Genomic DNA, 17,369 nt, shown 5'->3' with positions numbered 1-17,369 from the left:
ATAGGGAACAATTACATGTCATAAATTGTATGAACTAGAAAATGTGGCCTGTCAAGGAACTGGACACTTAATTATTATAATCCTTATAAATAGCAACTAACAAAGTGAAGAGCCTCTTTCTATCTAGAACTTTGCTTATGAGTGTTAAATATGCTACCTATTAGAATGTAATCAGAGCAACAAACCTCCAGACAAATCAGCTTCCTTCCTCTAACCTTTGAGGTGCAATGCTGACAACTTTATCCAAAGTCCCAGTGTGCCTTGAAATAATAATATTAGGGCTAATATTCTCTGCATTTCTGCATGGCAAATAGAAGGTCCGAAACACTTGGGTCAGCTGTCATTGCTAGATGCAAGAAAGCACCAACCCACACAGTTCTAATTTAGTATAACAATGAGTGAAGAGGCTGAGGTCCCTTCCGGTAGACTTTGCTGTCGCCCTATATCCACCTGTGCCAGTGCTCAATATGCTACATTAAAAGATGTAGGAAACTGGCATATATCTTGCTTTACTGAGTTGAATCTGCCCCCTTGTCTTGCACAAGACTGCTGGCACATGAGGGGATGCACACATCCACTGTCCCATATTTTGTGGAAATGACAGATGCCATGTCATTCATCAGATAGGCTCTCCCCTCTGAATGTGTGATTATCCCAGGTCGAAAAGATACCTACCACATCCAATGCATGTTCCATGCTCATAACTTGGAGAGTGAAAAGCTCTCCAAGTGGGTTGATTGCCTTGAAGAACAAAATGCCTCATTAATGGCTTTTCTTTCAATTTCTGGACATAAAGAGTCAATTATGATTTATATACTCTGCTGCTTCCCAAGTGAGTGGAGTTATTTCAGGCACTAAAATCTATCTACTTCTGGAATAAACATCCTCACTACTCTCCTTAATATTATACAAATGGAAATAAACATAATTGCACAGAACTGTAACAGAATATGAAGAATGGTGAGGACTAATGAATGAGCATCATGATTTTCTTCCCTACTTCATTGGTACTTAGTAAATCCCGAGTAAAAAGATACTGAAGTGGACTTTCAAACTAATCTGATTGTCTTTACTATCACTGTCATGGTTTTATGATATGGAGGGTCCATCTATATTATTATTACTGGTTGTTAACTTCACCCTCTCAGATACATTATTTCAATCAAGCTTTCAGGATTTATAATGTCACAAATACATTTCTATTAACAATGCATGTTGGAAGATGTTTTGCTCTTCTTCTACAGATATTCATCTTGAGTGTCAGAGGATAGAGACACACTTTTTCCATCTTCAAAATGTGTATCGTTCTTTGTAAGAAAGCCATCATTTCAGAAGAGTTGTCTTAGTCAAAAAGGAATACTGCTACTCTAGTTCTTGCCCACTGTTGAAAAGCTGACAGTCTTAACATGATACTTCTCTCACAAAATAAGTGTCTGTGTGCAACATTCAAGCAGCTGTACATTCCATTATGACACCTGTTTATTCTTTGCTACCGTGTCACCTGCAAACAAAGGAAAAAAGAAAAAGATCAGAATTATAATGGAAGCAGTATAGCTAGGAAGAAATGGAAGCTTATGAGATCTTATGAGATTCAATATAATCTGAGACTCACATTTTTACTAGATTCTGAAAATGTAGACAAGCAGGAGTAAGAAACAATAAGATGGCTTTGAGGCAAGTCTATTAAGAACAAATTACAATGAACAAACTCAATGCATAGATTGAGTAGCTGTACCAATAAAACAATGATGGTCACATTTTTCATTTCACATCCTATTGAAATTCCCCTGTGCCAATGCAATAGGGCCATTGCAGCTTGCACTGTATCCCACAGGGAAGTTTTGTAGTCTGGGGGTCTCCTATAGATAGGGGACATTTATCCCCTTGCCCTGGGGAAAGCCCCAGCCATGGCAACCTGTCTACTCAGACCTGCGAATCACTGGTGCAAGTCCAAATGGATCCATGTTAGGGGAGCTTGCCCAGGAAGGGGGTTAGGATCTGCAAGCTGAAGGATAATGGAAGATTTTGGAATTGTTGACAAGCAACTTTGAGTTCAAGTCTGCCAATGAAAGAAAGTTTGGGAACCCCTCTTTCATTTCAGGTAAGTACTCTTGTCTTCATAGTTCACAAAGCAGTTTCCAAGCACCGTTAATGTGCTTTTTAAAACAGCTCTGTTAATGAGCTATGCTCAGTGACGATAAACAGTAAAGTACGTTCCATTAATTTTTATTTAGCTTCATAATTGCTCCAAAACAGGTTTATTTGTGTGCCTATATCCATCTCCACCAAACAGTTATTGTAGCTATTAACAACATGCAAAAGCATAATCTCACAAGTGTTAGGTACTGTATTACTCCTCATTTCTTTTCTTTTTTTTTGTTTAACTCTAGTACACAAATGTCTTGCTTTGCTCCATTACTGCATATGTAGAGAAGTTGCAGTTAATCATACTTAGCCCCCTTTTGAAAAACCTGAAATCCCTTGAACCTGCAGTTTGGTGAGAAGGGGAAGCGAGGAAGGGGACTTCAATTAAATCCATCAGCTAAATATACTCTATTTGTTGAGATTCAAAACTCTGGACTGCAAAATCTACATTAACTAGTGAACAAGATGTAACGTAAATATTTTTCTCACATTCACATGGACTATAATGAGAGTGGTCACAGGAATTGGGATTGTCCTGTGAAAACACCTGAGAGTGTCCATGCTCTTCTTTTGCTCTGCCAGTATAATCTGAGGGCTTCTTAAAGTGAGCTGTTCTCAACCACTTGCTACAAAGGAGACTTCATTAATTTCCCGTAAGTCTCTCTCTCTTTTTCATAGGACGAATTAGTATTGTGCTTTATTGAATGGGCCCTTAGACATAAGCTGGGTACTGTTACTAGCCATCTAATCAATGCCTTTGTGAAGTCTGAGGTGGTGCAATGACTGCTAATTTCCATATAAATATTAGCCACAATCCAGCATACAGTTACTCACACTTAAATCCTATTGATTTTGACTGACAAGGATATTTGAGGGCTGGACTGCTATCATCACTTATCAGGCAATAGTAACAACAGGAATTAGCCTGGAGATAAGGTCAAGAGCTTATCAACCTGAAAAATATATTATGAGGCAAAAGCTATGTGACTTGCACACTCTGAGCGTAGTTATGTGACTCACAGCATAGTCTATGCATTGGGTTTGGCAACCCTGAAAGGCATTCTTCTTGCCCCTAGCAATTCTACTAGGGGATAAATGCAAGGGTAGCAATGGATAAACACAAGGGTAGTATAGTAGATACATAATGATAAACAAAAATACCCTTATTTTTCAGCACTTTGGGAACAATGCAGCATGAGTACTAAAGATTATGTAGATAAACATGAACTCCCCTTGGCCATTTGGAAATATTATTCTGGAATGGACTGCATACATCAGGCAGACAATAGGACTGCTCTCTGAAAACAACTGGCCAATTCTTAGAGGGCAAGTAACAGGAGCCTTATGAAGATGTTTGCCATTTGCAGTTGGCAAATGAATGAAGGGAGCAAACAAGAGTGCATCTACTAGCCACAGCCCTGCAGAAATGTTCTTCCTGTCACATTGCCCACAGGTATAACCAACATTTGTGGGTAGAAGACAGGTGCTCAACATAGGGTTTAGAAAGGTCTGAATCATGGGGAGAAAATCTTGCTGTGTTCCACACCTCTCCCATGTAGAGCAGCACTGAATGCAGAGTTGCTTGGAATGCATGCCAAGGGAATGCATCAGTGTGAGGGATGTAACACACTCCTGTTTGCCACCTTCACGTGTTTAGCTGACGTTTGGAACAGCAGTTGCCAAACTCGCAACCACTGTGCATGGTAAAAAAAATCCCCATCTAGACCTGCTCTTACTGTCCTGCTTTGTTGCTGGGAAGAAGCCCACCCGAGTGCTGCAACGCAATGCGCTAGGCCAAGAGTGCCCAAACCCCGGCTCAGGGCCATTTGTGGCTCTCAGGGACCCACAATTCAGCCCGCAGGGAGTCTCCAATGAGCCTCTGGCTCTCTGAAAACTTGCTGGAGCCCACCCTGGCACAACACAACTGCTGTCAAGTGTGAGGTCAAGTGTTCGACCTCTCGCATGAGCTGCAGGCCAAGGGCTCCCTCCACTGCTTGCTGTTTCACATCTGTGATGCAGCAGCGGCAGCAAAGGAATGGCTGGCCTTGCTTTGTGCAAGGCCTTTTATAAACCTTGAGCTATTACAAGACTTTCATTCATTCATATAAGTTCCATTTCTAATATATTTCTTTATGCATGTGACTGCAAGCATCGTGTTGCAGCGGTCGGGTGGGTTTCATGTAAGCAGCGTGGCAGAATGGTAAGTGCTGCTTCCATGGGGGAGGGATACAGTGCTGCGCCGAATCCGGCCCGCAGGCTGTGGTTAGACGAGTGCTGGTATAGTGCAACAACTATGAAACCAAGTGTAACTCACTCTTTGAAGCAAACAACGGAAAAAACCACGCATAACAATCAAGACATTAACTGAAAAGGTGGGAACTCGGTATCTACAGATTCAGCATCCACTGATTTGACTCATCACTGACACTGGTGTCCACTTTAAAATGCCTTGTAACAAAGAAAAAGTGCCAAGATCCCATTTCCTACCTTCGCGCTATTAAACCACACTAGTTGCAAGCGTCTTGGAGTTAAAGATAGCTTTAAAGACCCACTTCCAGGTTTCTTGCTCCTCCACTGTCACCCCAGAATGCATTGTTATAGATGCTGTACCGCATACAGTCATTGGATGGGGTGAATAATGGAATCTAATGGAATTATTCACTCCCATCTAGTGGCCTAATGCAGTATAGTGTCTATACCTTGTTACAAGGCATTTCAAGGATGATGCCAGTATCCACTGATTTTGGTATCCACTGAGGGTTCTGGAATAGCACCCCAGTGGATACAGAGTTTCCATCTATATAAAACATTCTGTTTTGTACCAAGTGTCGACTGCTGAATTTCACACTGGCATGATATAGCCAAAGATTAATCTCAAATACAGCTTACACGGAAGCAAACTCATAAGCAATGTTTAACTATAGAGGCATAGAAGATAAGGATTAAATCATAGTAATGACTGCCATAGATACACTGAAGAAAATCCCAAAAACATGGTGAGAGAAGAGGGCAATAGAACGTAGTCAAAGGCATGTAACCAGAAATAAATCTGAAATAGAATTTCAGAAAAAAGTTCGCACCCAATGTTTAATCATATGGACAAATGGATGGAAATTGTCTGCCCAGAGCTAATGTCTTCCTGAAACTATTTTCCCAAACCACTACACCAGCTGCTGTACGACCCATAGGTCCATGTGGGTGACAAGCCCAACAACATGCTTTGTAATCTGCTACTTTTGTTCTACTTTTTGGCAAGGTTTCACTGATACGATAACTGGACAAGCAAATATAGGTCTACTGGATATTGTAAAACTGGAAAATTACAAGAAAGATTTGTCAAACAGTAGTTGACCAACACTGTTAGCATTACTTGACCAGCAAAGACTATGTTTGACAAAACTGCAAGGGTATGCCGGATCCACAGTGCAGAGTCTCGAGTCAAGTTCTGAGTCTTCGCTCCACTTGACTTGAATTGCCCATAAGTCAAAATGGTGGCTGTCGGGCTATTCCAGAGCTGTTTTTCACGTCATTTTGACTCGAGTCCAAATTTTTTTGAAAAGTGAGTCAAGCCCTAGAAGGAGCACCAAGAAAACTCCAAGAAAGCACACAAAGCAGAATCACAGGCACACATGAAAGCGAGCCTTGACTCGAGTCTATTTGAGTCTTTATATTTTAGGGTAAAACCCCCAAGTCAGTGTCCAAGTTTTTGACACGTGTGACTCAAGAAAAAAAGCATGTTTTCATGACTCAATTCTGAGTCATCTGAGTCCCAGCCCATCCCTGCAAAACTGGTAGCAAATGCGGGCTTATAGCAATCATTATGCATAATGAAAAAAATGCTCCCTGACCCAAAGAATCGATCTAATCAAATCTTTCCTTCACCATGTTTTATGTACATTGTGCTTTGTGTCAATAAAAAAAATGTCTTTATCAATATTCTCCCCACCACCATCACGTTGCTTTCCTGGTGTCATTTCTATAGGTTAATATCTTCCTAACCACTCATTTGGAACAGACACCAGTCATTCTGCATTGAGTGCATGAATTCATAAAGGAGGCAATGTATAACTCTACAGTGTTCTAAATTTAAGTTCTATATGGGATACCATTATTTAGCATTCATTTATTAATTTAAAACATCTGTACCCGCTTTTCCAAAAGCTCAAGGTGGCTTACATTGCCCAATAAAATCAATCTAAAAATACAAAATTACATAAGAATAAGTTTAAAAGAATGCACACCATATACTTACAAAGCCAGAGCAACAAATAAAGAATGACTTGATTTTTTTTTAAAAAGCATTTCAATAAGAGCCACTAAAGCAGTTATAGGTGTCAAAAAGCAGCACACAACATGCTAAAACTATGGAGGCTGCAGAAAGACAGGCAGATATGCAATAAAAGAAATGGACCTGATGGAAGTAGCCAGGGATATCCCACCCCTAACCAACCCCAAAGACCAGGGTGAATAAAACTGTATACAAGGTCTTGCCAAAGACTCTTCACCAAAGAGGCAGATTTTTAGATTTTTCTGGTAACAAAGTCCTTTGGGACTCCCCCTTTGGGAACAGGCCCCAAAGAAACTTTGTACTCCTGATAAAATTCCTCTCAGATATCCTGGTGGTAGCAGTTCCAATTTGTCCATACGGCCATTGCCCGTTTTTACTTCTGATTGGCATTCAATAAAGTGGCCCAGTTTTAACCCAAGCCTCTTTCTCATGTGATTATGGGGGGGGGGGAGGTGAACAGGGCAATGACTGTATGTTGGGGAATCTGACCATCTAAACTGGACAATCCCAGCTCACAGTGACACTGATGAAAGAAAGACGCTGGAGCCACAGCTAAGCAAACGCAGACCAATCAGAGTACATTCACAGTATGAAAGATAGCTTATGGGCATTAAGCCAGACATCTCCAACTCTTGCCTCTTTCCCTGTGTGAAAAATACACGAGCAAAATAACGAGGAAAATGGAACAGCACAACCACACTTCTCTGATCAAATTAAAGATACTTGCGGCACCTTTGGGTGCAATGCTAACCCATTAAGATCAAAGTGAGCTTTTCCACCGACTTCAGTGGGATGTGGATTGCACACTTGGGGGAACCTCTTCTTTGAAGAGGGGAGTTAACAGTGTGTTGTTTTAATGAAGCAAAGCCAGTTTAGGGCACTCCTGGGTGCTCATTCATCACAGTAGTTAATCTCAAACCATGGGTGTGTGCAAAAGACTCCGTCAAAATCTGAATGTTCCCTGTGCCATTTCTGCAAACTGTAATCACACGTGTGAAGAGACCAGTTCTGCTTATTTTGAATTCTAGGGCTTGTAGCTCTGCTGATGCCTCTGACTGCACTGTGTCAATTTGCTTTTGCTTCTGATTGGCTGCTCCTTCCTTAATTCTTTTTCTCTATGCTCAACTATCCTTTGGGCTGCTCCTGGAGGGTAAGGGCCATATCCTATCCAAATTTCCAGCACTGATGTGGCAGTGCCAATGGGGCATGCACTACATCCTGCTGAGGGGGTCTGTCATAGAGGCCACCTCAAGGTAAGGGAACATTTGCTCGTTTACCTCAGCATTGCATTGGCACTGGAAAGTTGGAGAGGATTGGGCCCTAAGTAACCCTAACCTAACTTTGCTGCTATCTTCTCACCGTTAGTTGAGCTACCAGCAGTGCGCTCATGCAAAAGAAGGGTACTATTACAGCACAAAAACAAGGGAAAGAAAAATAATTCTAACACGACAACAAAGAGCACGAAACGAGGGCAACAACTGCAAGCAGAATTTTTTTTTTTTTTGCACAGATTGTGGGACTTCGGTCCATGAAAATTTTGTAGCACAATACACTGAAATGAGAAATTATGTTCCATTTGGAGCCAAAAGTGTTTTCAGTTTGTTGATGGACGAGGGATGATTGCGGTAGAATATGTGAAAACGAGACTAGCGGCCCAATCTTCTTGAGGGGCTACACCTGTGGAACGCATGTTCCACCATAAAGTGCTTTGCAGTAGCTCAACACCCAAGCGTGATGAAGGGAAGGCCAGAGCCTTCCCAGTGATGTCAGCGGAGCGATAAAGACCTGTTGGAGCAGGTACATACAGCGCAGGGGTGGGAAGAGGGCAGGGGGAGGGGCTTAACAGGGAATTGGGCGTGCAGAACAGGGAGGAGATGGAGAGGGGGATGGACAGATCGGGCCTAGGAGGAGGATGGGATTGGTGCTGCTGGTCCAGCCAGGCTTCTGTGCCAGCGTAAAGCACTTTATGCTGCCAGAACAAGCATCCTGGCAGTATAAGGCATTTGATAGACCTGAGGCCTCAGTAAGCATACTTTATTCTTTGTCTTTATGGCAAATAGGTCTTTGTTTTATAAAGCCTGAAAACTTTATTTTAAAGAAAACAAGAAGTTTTCCCTTTGTTGTAGGACTCCAAAAAAGAGTTCTTCAAGGAACAAAGGAATTTGTTTGCTTACCACATTTTATGCTGCCCATGCCTGATGTTTAAAACAAGTATATGCTGACAAGCAGATTTGCAAGTCTAGCCTCCCCATTAATCTTTGTATAAGCTACAACGGTGGTGAAATCAATGTCAAAGGCATTACTAAAGCAAATAAAACAGGAGTTTCGGGGGGAAAGCATTTCTCATCTATTCAGAGGGCTAATTTTGCCTTCAGTGCCTCCCATACAATCAGCAAGTTCATAAAAGAAATGATCGAGACTCATCTGTCTAGTCTTGTTGCTTCCGTTATTGCTTCAACTTGGAATTTAGTGTCCATGTATCAAGAGTTAAAAAGGACAAACTACCAGTATTTCAAACTTTGAGCTAATAATTTCAGAAGAAGGCGGCTGCTCACTGAGCGGTGTCACCACTGACAGTGTCTTAGTGCCCATCATGAAAACAGCACACAAATTATGTAAATCAGTGGTTCTTAGACTTTGTACTGCTGCAACCCACCTTGTCCTCCATGCTGAGTCACAACATGATGCTTGCTGTCACACAGCATTATTGGAACATTATTGGAACCACTAGAGGCTAATTCAAAGTCACACTAGACCCACTGGTGGGTTGCAACCTGATGCTCACTGTCACATTGCAAAGCGTTACTGGGAGTCACTAGAGGCTGCTTCCGGGTCATGCCAGACCCACTCCATTTGCCTTCACGGGTCCCCGAATGCCTTGCGGAAGTAGACCAGAGGTTCTGGAAGCAAACCTGAAATTGGTTCCAGTCACTTCCTCAAGGCATTCTCGGGCCCACAGAAGCCAATATAGTGGGTTGTGGGCCTGATGCTATCCAGAAGCGTCCTCCAGTGGCTCCCAGTATTGCTTTATGGCAAGAGACTGCACATTTGGTTGCGTACATCGAGTTGCGACCCACCAGTGGGCCATGCCCCACAGTTTGAGAAACGCTGATGTAGATGCTAATACGTCAAAGAAACAGGTAAACTACAGGTAGTCCTTCGACTTATCTGCACATAAAAATACCATGCTTTACAATCTCTCATACATTAGCATGGCTCTAAACAAAAACCCTGAAGGGGGTTATACAAACAGGAGGAGACTTGGAGCTCCGGAAACAGAAGGCAAGGTTGAGTCTCCATTCCACCAATGTCTCTGATCGCATCCCTTTACTTTCTCCTGTACGGATAAAGTGTTGCTGATCACTCCAACAGGGAAAAGGAACAACACTTGCAGCCTTGACTGGTAAGGGCAAAATACACACACCACCTCAAATACTGGGAGGCAGGAATGCAATGGAGAGGGTTTTGCATTGCAGCAATCAAGAAGCCCCCCTTGATTTAAGCAAGCCATACATCATTTTGGCAGGAATTTTAACAGCTGCATAAATGTGATAATTATATATATACATTCCCAATATAATTTTTTTTATTTCTGAAAGTTGCTCATCTCTTGTTCAGGGAAGAATGAAAACTAAGCTTGAAATAATGTGATCTATGACTAGATATTCCTCTAAAAGGGGAAAAAAGTTTAAATTCCAGTCCTGATGTTCTGACAAGGACACCCCTCACAAAATATGATCCTGGATCTCCCACTGACTCATTTGCTCCCAAATTCACCTGGATCTCCCAGTGTAAGAAAAGGGAATGAGCAGAAAACTTGCCTTGGTTGTTTTGACTTTGTTTCCGCTGCTGCACGACCAACCTGAATAATCTGGTAGCACTTTACATTCTTCTCCATCCAGGCAAGGGCTCATATGGCACCACCACTTCTGGATGACAATGGCCGCTGAAAGACAAAGAGGAACATAAGAAGAGCCCTGCTGGATCAGGCCAAGGGCCCATCTAGTTCAGCTTCCTGTATCTCACAGTGGCCCACCATATGCTTTAGAGAGCACTCAAGACTACAAGATAAATAATAATAATAATAATAATAATAATAATAATAATAATAATAATAATAATAATAATACAGGTATTTATATACCGCCTTTCTTGGTCTTTATTCAAGACTTTATTCAAGGCGGTTTACATAGGCAGGCTTGTCTAAATCCCTTATTAAATAGGGATTTTTACAATTGAAAGAAAGCTCTATCTTTCAAGAGCCACAACAAATTCAGATGTTTCATTCTGATCTGGTCGCACATTCTGGCCTCCATCCTCCCACGCTCAGAGCAGATGGAAATAGCTTGGCTCAGCTTGTCAGCTGCTTCAAGGTCACACAGTGCCGGTGGCCTCGAACTGGCGACCTTGTGGATGTTATCTTCAGGCAAATGGAGGCTCTACCCTCTAGACCAAGATAACTGTATTTTGTTGCCACTCCCTTGCACTTGGCATTCAGAGACAGGGTTTTACCTGTAAAACCCAGAAGTTGCATATAGTAATGATGGCTTGTAAACGGTGATGGTCTTTTCATTCATCAGTTTGACCAATCCCCCTTTTCAAGGCATCCAGGCTAGGTGCCATCACCTTCTACATAACTTACATATAGGGTAAAATGAACTATTTCCTTTGGTCTGTTCCAACCCTCTTGCCAGGCAGTTATAATGAATGTCCCCTGGTTCTGGTGTTGTGCAAGAGAGAAAAGAATTTCCCTCTATCCATCCTATGCATATTTTTATATATCTCGATCATGTCCCTCCCCCTTGATATGGCAAAAACAAAATGGTAATATCAAGACCAGATACTTACAGATTTAACAGCTCAGTCCTATGCATGTCTACTCAGAAGTAAGTCCCATTACAGTTAGTAGAGCTTACTCCCAGGTAAGCATGGATAGGATTACAGCCTAAGTTAGTAGTTAAACTGGTGGGTTGTGACCTAGGAGCCCGAGAAGCACTATCATCGAAGGGGTGGGGTGGAGGGGATGGTGGTGACGCGGAATCCAGGATCGCACCAGAGACAGAGGGGCCTTTCTTTACTCAACCTCTTGACCTCCCTGCACCTCATAACTTAGAAAAAATGTGATCACAAACCACTTCTGCCATTTTGGCACTGTGGCAGCCTTACATGCCAGGCAGCTCAGGATTGGGCTGGCAGTTTCCTGACAAGACCCCCATGCTAACCTCTCCCACAAAGCACATGACTTCTGAAATTCTCTACGTTTTTCCAAAGCAACAGGAGAGAATAAATTGCTGTTTGGGTGAGAGAAGTCCTACAGAAGGCGATCAAGCTATTTTCAAACTCTTCCTGTCCAAGCAGTTCAAACTAACAGTCCAACCCTTATCTTGTTCACTCCAAAATAAGCCTTCTTGAACTCAATGCAACCGACTCCCCAGAGTTGGTCATTGCAGCCTTAGAAAGCTCAGAGAGTAAGAGAACAAGTATTCCGAACAATACTCCGGTGCAACAAGCTGGAAATAAATGGACCTTCACCAACAAAGCAATCTGAAGGTCAGAGCATCAATCACTTTTGAAAATTTGATTATAAGACTCTCCTGAAAATATGAGTCATATTTGCAGGTTACGTTACATACAAATCTTACCCCAAACCACAAAAACATAAATCCTTGAATTCCGCTGTTTCTGTGCGAGTGAATTGATGTGTTAATAACTTTGCAACACAGTCCTGTGCATGTCTATGTTGAAGCAGTGGCGTCACTAGGGTTCGCATTACCCATGCGGGAGGCCAGCGCATCACCCCATGATTGACCATTCAATGGGCAGGCAACGCCTCAGGCTGTGAGCATGGTGATGCACCCCTGCTGGTTTTGGGGCTATAACGTTTGATAGACTAGGGATATTTCAACGTGGTTTGTTTCACTGCATTCCTCATGAAATTATGCATTGAACGATATTTAACATGATGGTATTATTCCAAAATGCCAAGATTTAAAAAATTTTTGGCTAGTAGTGCACCCCCTATGCACATCACCCAGTGTAGCCTACACCCCTTACACCTCCTTAGCGACACCACTGCATAAAAGTCAGTTCCACTAAGCTAAGGGAAACTTACTCCCACAAAAGTGTGTGTAGGATTGCAGCCTTAATACCAGCAACTTGTAGTTTTCTAAAGTTGCATATAGTTTTGCTGATGTACCCGTATTAATCATATTTTGTTCTGTTCTGCTTTGCAAAGCCAGTGATAGGCAGTAGTTAACCTATCAGCAGTTAAATTAGTGGTAAAACTGTTTTTCGGGTCATTGGATCATAATTACAGCTACCGTATGAAAAATAGTTCAAATTATGTAGTCAGACTACATTTGCTGGAAGTTAACTACGGTAGTTTAATTAAGAATAATAATTACTTTCATCCATTAGGAAAAAATATTATTTAATGCAATATTTATATAATTTATCTCACACACACACACACACACACACACACACACACTCAGAGAGAGAGAGAGAGAGAGAGAGAGAGAGAGAGAGAATAAAATATAACAGTAAATATTTGTTATCTTAGTGAAAATCTGTGAGTAGTCAAGGGGGAGTAAAAGACAATGGTAACCAGAAAAAAGCCCACACAACCTTTGCTCACATGGTTATGGTTAGAGTGGGCGGATTCAATAGGGTTAGGGCAGTGGTGGTAAAAGTGGTGGGCTGCGACCCACTATAGGAAGTAAAAAAGGACCATTACCCTTTTAGGGGAGTGGCCCAGGAATGGTTCCCCTAGTGGCATCATAGTGATCACTGCACCATGCGGACTCAGGAGCTTGTCTCCCTACCTGGGAGAGGGCCTGGAAGGCCCACAGCACCCTCTGTGGGTCTCCCTCAAGCTTCTTATGGCTCCAACTTGCAGAATGGAGTGATAAGAAGCTTGGGGGGAGACCCTCAGAGGGGGGCTACAGGCCTCCTGGACCCTATTCGAGGCCTATAGGCCCCCCCCCCAGGAGAGAGATAAGCTCGAGTTCCCACAGCGCTGCAATCACTGTGGCACTGCTGTGGCACATTACCCCTGTCCCCACCCCCACCAACACTTATCAGTTCTTGAATCCCCTGAGAGTTTGAGAACTGCAGGATTAGGATAAGGCTTAGTTAAGTAAGGCTTAGGGCATTCTTGTGTGAGCATTTTCATAGAACTCAGAACAGTAGGTCTTCACTTGTAGCAGGAACTATGACATCAGCAGCAGAAATGCCCGGATGCTGCCTTTGAAACCTTTTTCCATGGACCATGGCTGGCTCAGAAGGAGACAATGGGAGATCTGCCCAGGGCACATGTTAACATCTCGGTGGTCATCATCTTTCCCAAGGGCTGTCTGAGAGCCAGTATGTAGCTCATGTTGCATCAAGGGTACAAGACTATGCAAATCTACCTGCAAGTTTTATGGAACCTAGTGGGACTTATTTTTGAACACCCAAATATAAATGTATTTGAAATTCTTATTAATTCCATTTTATTCAATTTTTATACATTTCTTATAAATGATTGCAATGCATTCCAAACATTTAATTGAAATCAGTTCCTTTAAAACGAAGTGAAATAAGCTTCATAGTAGAAATAAGTGGCAAAAGAAGAAAATAGTAGTGCAGCACAATCCTACCTTGCGCTGGAACAGGTAAGCCAGGAGGCTTGCGCTGTATCCAGCACTAGATAGGGTGCCAAAGTGGCTTAGCCAAATGTAAGGGGAAACGCAGCCCCTTATTCCTGGGTAAGCTACAGCAACCCCTATGGGTCTCCTCAGGCTTGCACCACCTCATAACAGCCAGATCCCAGCCCGGCCTCCCACTGCCAACCCACCTGCCCCCGGGGCCACTCTCTGCCCACCTCCCCCCACCCTAGAACGCCTCCCTCCCACCTCCTCCCTGCCCACCCCAGAGCCTTGCATCGGCTGAGCTCAGCAGATGCAAGGCTCACCCCACAAGCCGCCAGAGAGGTTGGATGCAGCCTCTGTGTGCCAGTGCACCTCCATGCGCTGGTGCAGCTTGCTCACGAGGAGGCACAAACGTGCTTCATGGCACGTTTGTGACCCTCCTAGGCTGGCGAACCTTTTCCATGTCCATGTTTCATTAATATTGCAGCCTAAATAACTGAAATGGGGAGGGCTGGTTTTTGAGGCACACAAAGATCAATGCACCCACCTCTGTTTCGGCCCAGCTTGAATCCTTTGCTCGTGGCCACAGGAGCCAGTGTTGACCAGCTGGCATAGACACAGAATAAACAAAACAGTTTTTTAAAAAGAGTCCGCAGAGGATATTAGTTATGGGCCTGGCTGCTGTAACACCTGGGGCCAGGTGCGCAACATGCCACCCTCCGCAACACACCGTTCCCCCTTCCATACTTACCTGGTTGCACTGAGCCTCACATGGAGCACTCCAAAAGCTGCCTGATGCTTCTAGAGTGTCATTAAAAGTACACCTGGTATTCTGACAGAAAACCGGAACTTATGTTAAGGGCGCTTCAGAAGCCTCAGGTGGCTTTTGGAGCACCGCAAGGAAGGTCATGCTGGGCTTTGCTTGCCCCCCCCCCCAAATGGCTCCAGAGTCCAGGCGGAGGCGACAGCGCATGGGTGGAGGCAGAGCTGCGCATAGGGCCCACAGATGTGGTGCCTGGGTGTTGGGGCTATGCGACGTGCAGAGCCCGCATTACAATGCAGTGCAGCGAAATGCTGGCACCCAAAGTGACCCAAGATAGCGATGAGATGGAATGAAAACACGAGCCAGGAAAATGTCCACCACCAAGCTGTATTTACATATGACACAAGCAGCAGCCAGTCTCACAGCAGTGAAACAGCAAGTACAGTTCTCTTGATACTCCAACACAGATTCACGCTCTTCCAAACTCTTTCCAACAACCCACCAGGGCAAGCTCTAGCAGCCTCCCTTTTATACCTCCCCTGACCAATCGGGTAAGGGATGACCTCATCCCCATTACCTCATCTTCTCGTGACTTGGTTACATCATCCTCCCAGGATGCACCCTCCCCTCTCCCATTACTTGCATTGGGGCTGCAAAGTCACTGTGACGCAGCACGTTTCTCCAGTCACCATTGGTCAGTCCAGGGTCACATGGCACACTTTCCTTTTGCCTTACTTTAGCCTCGGACTTCCATCTAGATACAGGCCCCGGACTTTCAGGCCTTGCCATGCTCAGGCAGTAAATTTCTCCTGGTTGTGCCTCAATGTCCTGACACTGGAGCTTTTGCCCCCCTCCAGACCCACCACCGCAGAATATTTTGTCACTCTGCAGGTTGATACCAACATCTGTGTTTAAGTTAGCTTATGCACACATGGTGTAATCTTGCACATTATTAGGCTGCTTAAATCCCTTTGTGAGGGCTAGGCAGACTATGCACCACTGCAGCTACACACAGTGGCCTAATTGGCCTCTCTCTCTCTCTCTCTCTCTTTGCAAAGCATTCGCCACTATTTTTCATATTGTGCTTTGGCTGTGGAGGAAATCATCATCAAGTGTATACATCTTTTATTTAATTTGACTTGGTGCCTGCAATTATTCAATTTGTACAAAATTCCTAGAGAATAGATTGTTTCACCATCTAAACTGAATTACTGCTGAAATATGGAAATAAATGTTAATCCCCTTACCTAACGTCACTTTCCCCATGTGCTCATTATTCAGAACCTCACAGTTGATGATACTCTGCTCTACAGAGGTGCACAAAAATCACGCTGCTTACATATATAGGACAAAGCAACAGTGCATTAATCCACGGGTGGGGGGGTTGCCCTAAACTTATATTAGGTTAACTAACAGCAGGCCAACAATGGTAGATGCAGTAGCTTAGATGCTGATTCAATTAATTCATTTCTGTTCTGCATTTTCAATGTAGGTAGCAGTTAGAGGTGTCTTTGGATGGGAGTTTGTCATTATGGAGTGTAATTTCATTGCCTGAAGTTTCATTTAATAAGATATGCATATAATCTGTCAGAGGAGTTGTTGTTTTTAAAGAAATGAGTTCACTTATAATATAATAACTAGGCTTGGTTTAACTTAGGAATTCCCAAAATGTGTGTTGCAACATGTTAGGGCAGTGGTTACAAACTGTGAGCCGTGGCTCCCTGGGGAGCAGCAGAAACCAGCCAGGGGAGCAGTAGAATTCTTGCAAAAAACCCACCACCCTATACAATGTATAAGATTGTAGCCCTAATGGGGAGCCACAGTCAATGGCCCCGTAGGTCAAGGGAGCTGCCAGTCGTAAAGGCAACCACTGCCTTAGGGCACTGTGGGACACTCATAGGGGCACTGCAGGATATTTCATATTTACTAAGAAATGTTCAGTGGGTTTTGGTTGGCAACCTTCAGTCTCGAAAGACTATGGTATAAGCCTACAGCACCTGGTATTCCCAGGTGGTCTCCCATCCAAGTACTAACCAGGCCTGACCCTGCTTAGCTTCCAAGATCAGACATGTGCAGGGTAACAGTTGCTGTTTCAGGTCAAGTGCATAAGATCATAACCTTGGGCCACAATCCTAACCAATTTTCCAGCACTGACATAAGGGCAATGCAACTCTAAGGTAAGGGAACAAACATTGCCTTACCTTCAGGAGGCCTCCAAGATTGCCCCCCACCACAGGATGCAGCACATGGCCCACTGGCACAGCTATGCCAGTGCTGGAAAGTTGGTTAGGATTGCACCTTTAATTTATTTGTTTATACAAAGGGGTGGGGATTGTGCTTCATGACACTTAAAAGGAACATGTTCACTTGGAATTCCTTCATCATTCAGGTTAAAATTATGGTGATCTTAGGGCTTTATAAAATACCAGTTTAAAAGTACTACTAAAAATATTAGCAAAAGTCATGTCCAAAACAAAATGAAAGGAGGAAGCGATTTGCATGTCCCCTCCTTTCACAGTCCAGCCCTCGAACTGTGTTGCTT

General features: G+C 43.4%; 1 protein-coding gene across 1 annotated transcript in view; it reads right to left on the bottom strand.

Annotated features, from left to right (window-relative positions):
• Nucleotides 1-1,466: 1,466 nt before the first annotated feature.
• TAFA4 (TAFA chemokine like family member 4) overlaps nt 1,467-17,369 on the bottom strand; it is a 105,463-nt gene continuing 89,560 nt past the window's right edge. Inside the window, exons 4-5 of the mRNA XM_066612989.1 lie at nt 10,296-10,379; nt 1,467-1,501 (exon numbers count right to left, since the gene is read on the bottom strand). Of these exons, the coding sequence (XP_066469086.1) occupies nt 1,467-1,501; nt 10,296-10,379 (119 nt within the window). The remainder of the gene's footprint in view (nt 1,502-10,295; nt 10,380-17,369) is intronic.

This window comes from Tiliqua scincoides, chromosome 2, assembly GCF_035046505.1.
Source record: "Tiliqua scincoides isolate rTilSci1 chromosome 2, rTilSci1.hap2, whole genome shotgun sequence".
NCBI classification, from domain to species: domain Eukaryota; kingdom Metazoa; phylum Chordata; class Lepidosauria; order Squamata; family Scincidae; genus Tiliqua; species Tiliqua scincoides.
This window is presented reverse-complemented; position numbering and strand designations above follow the sequence as displayed.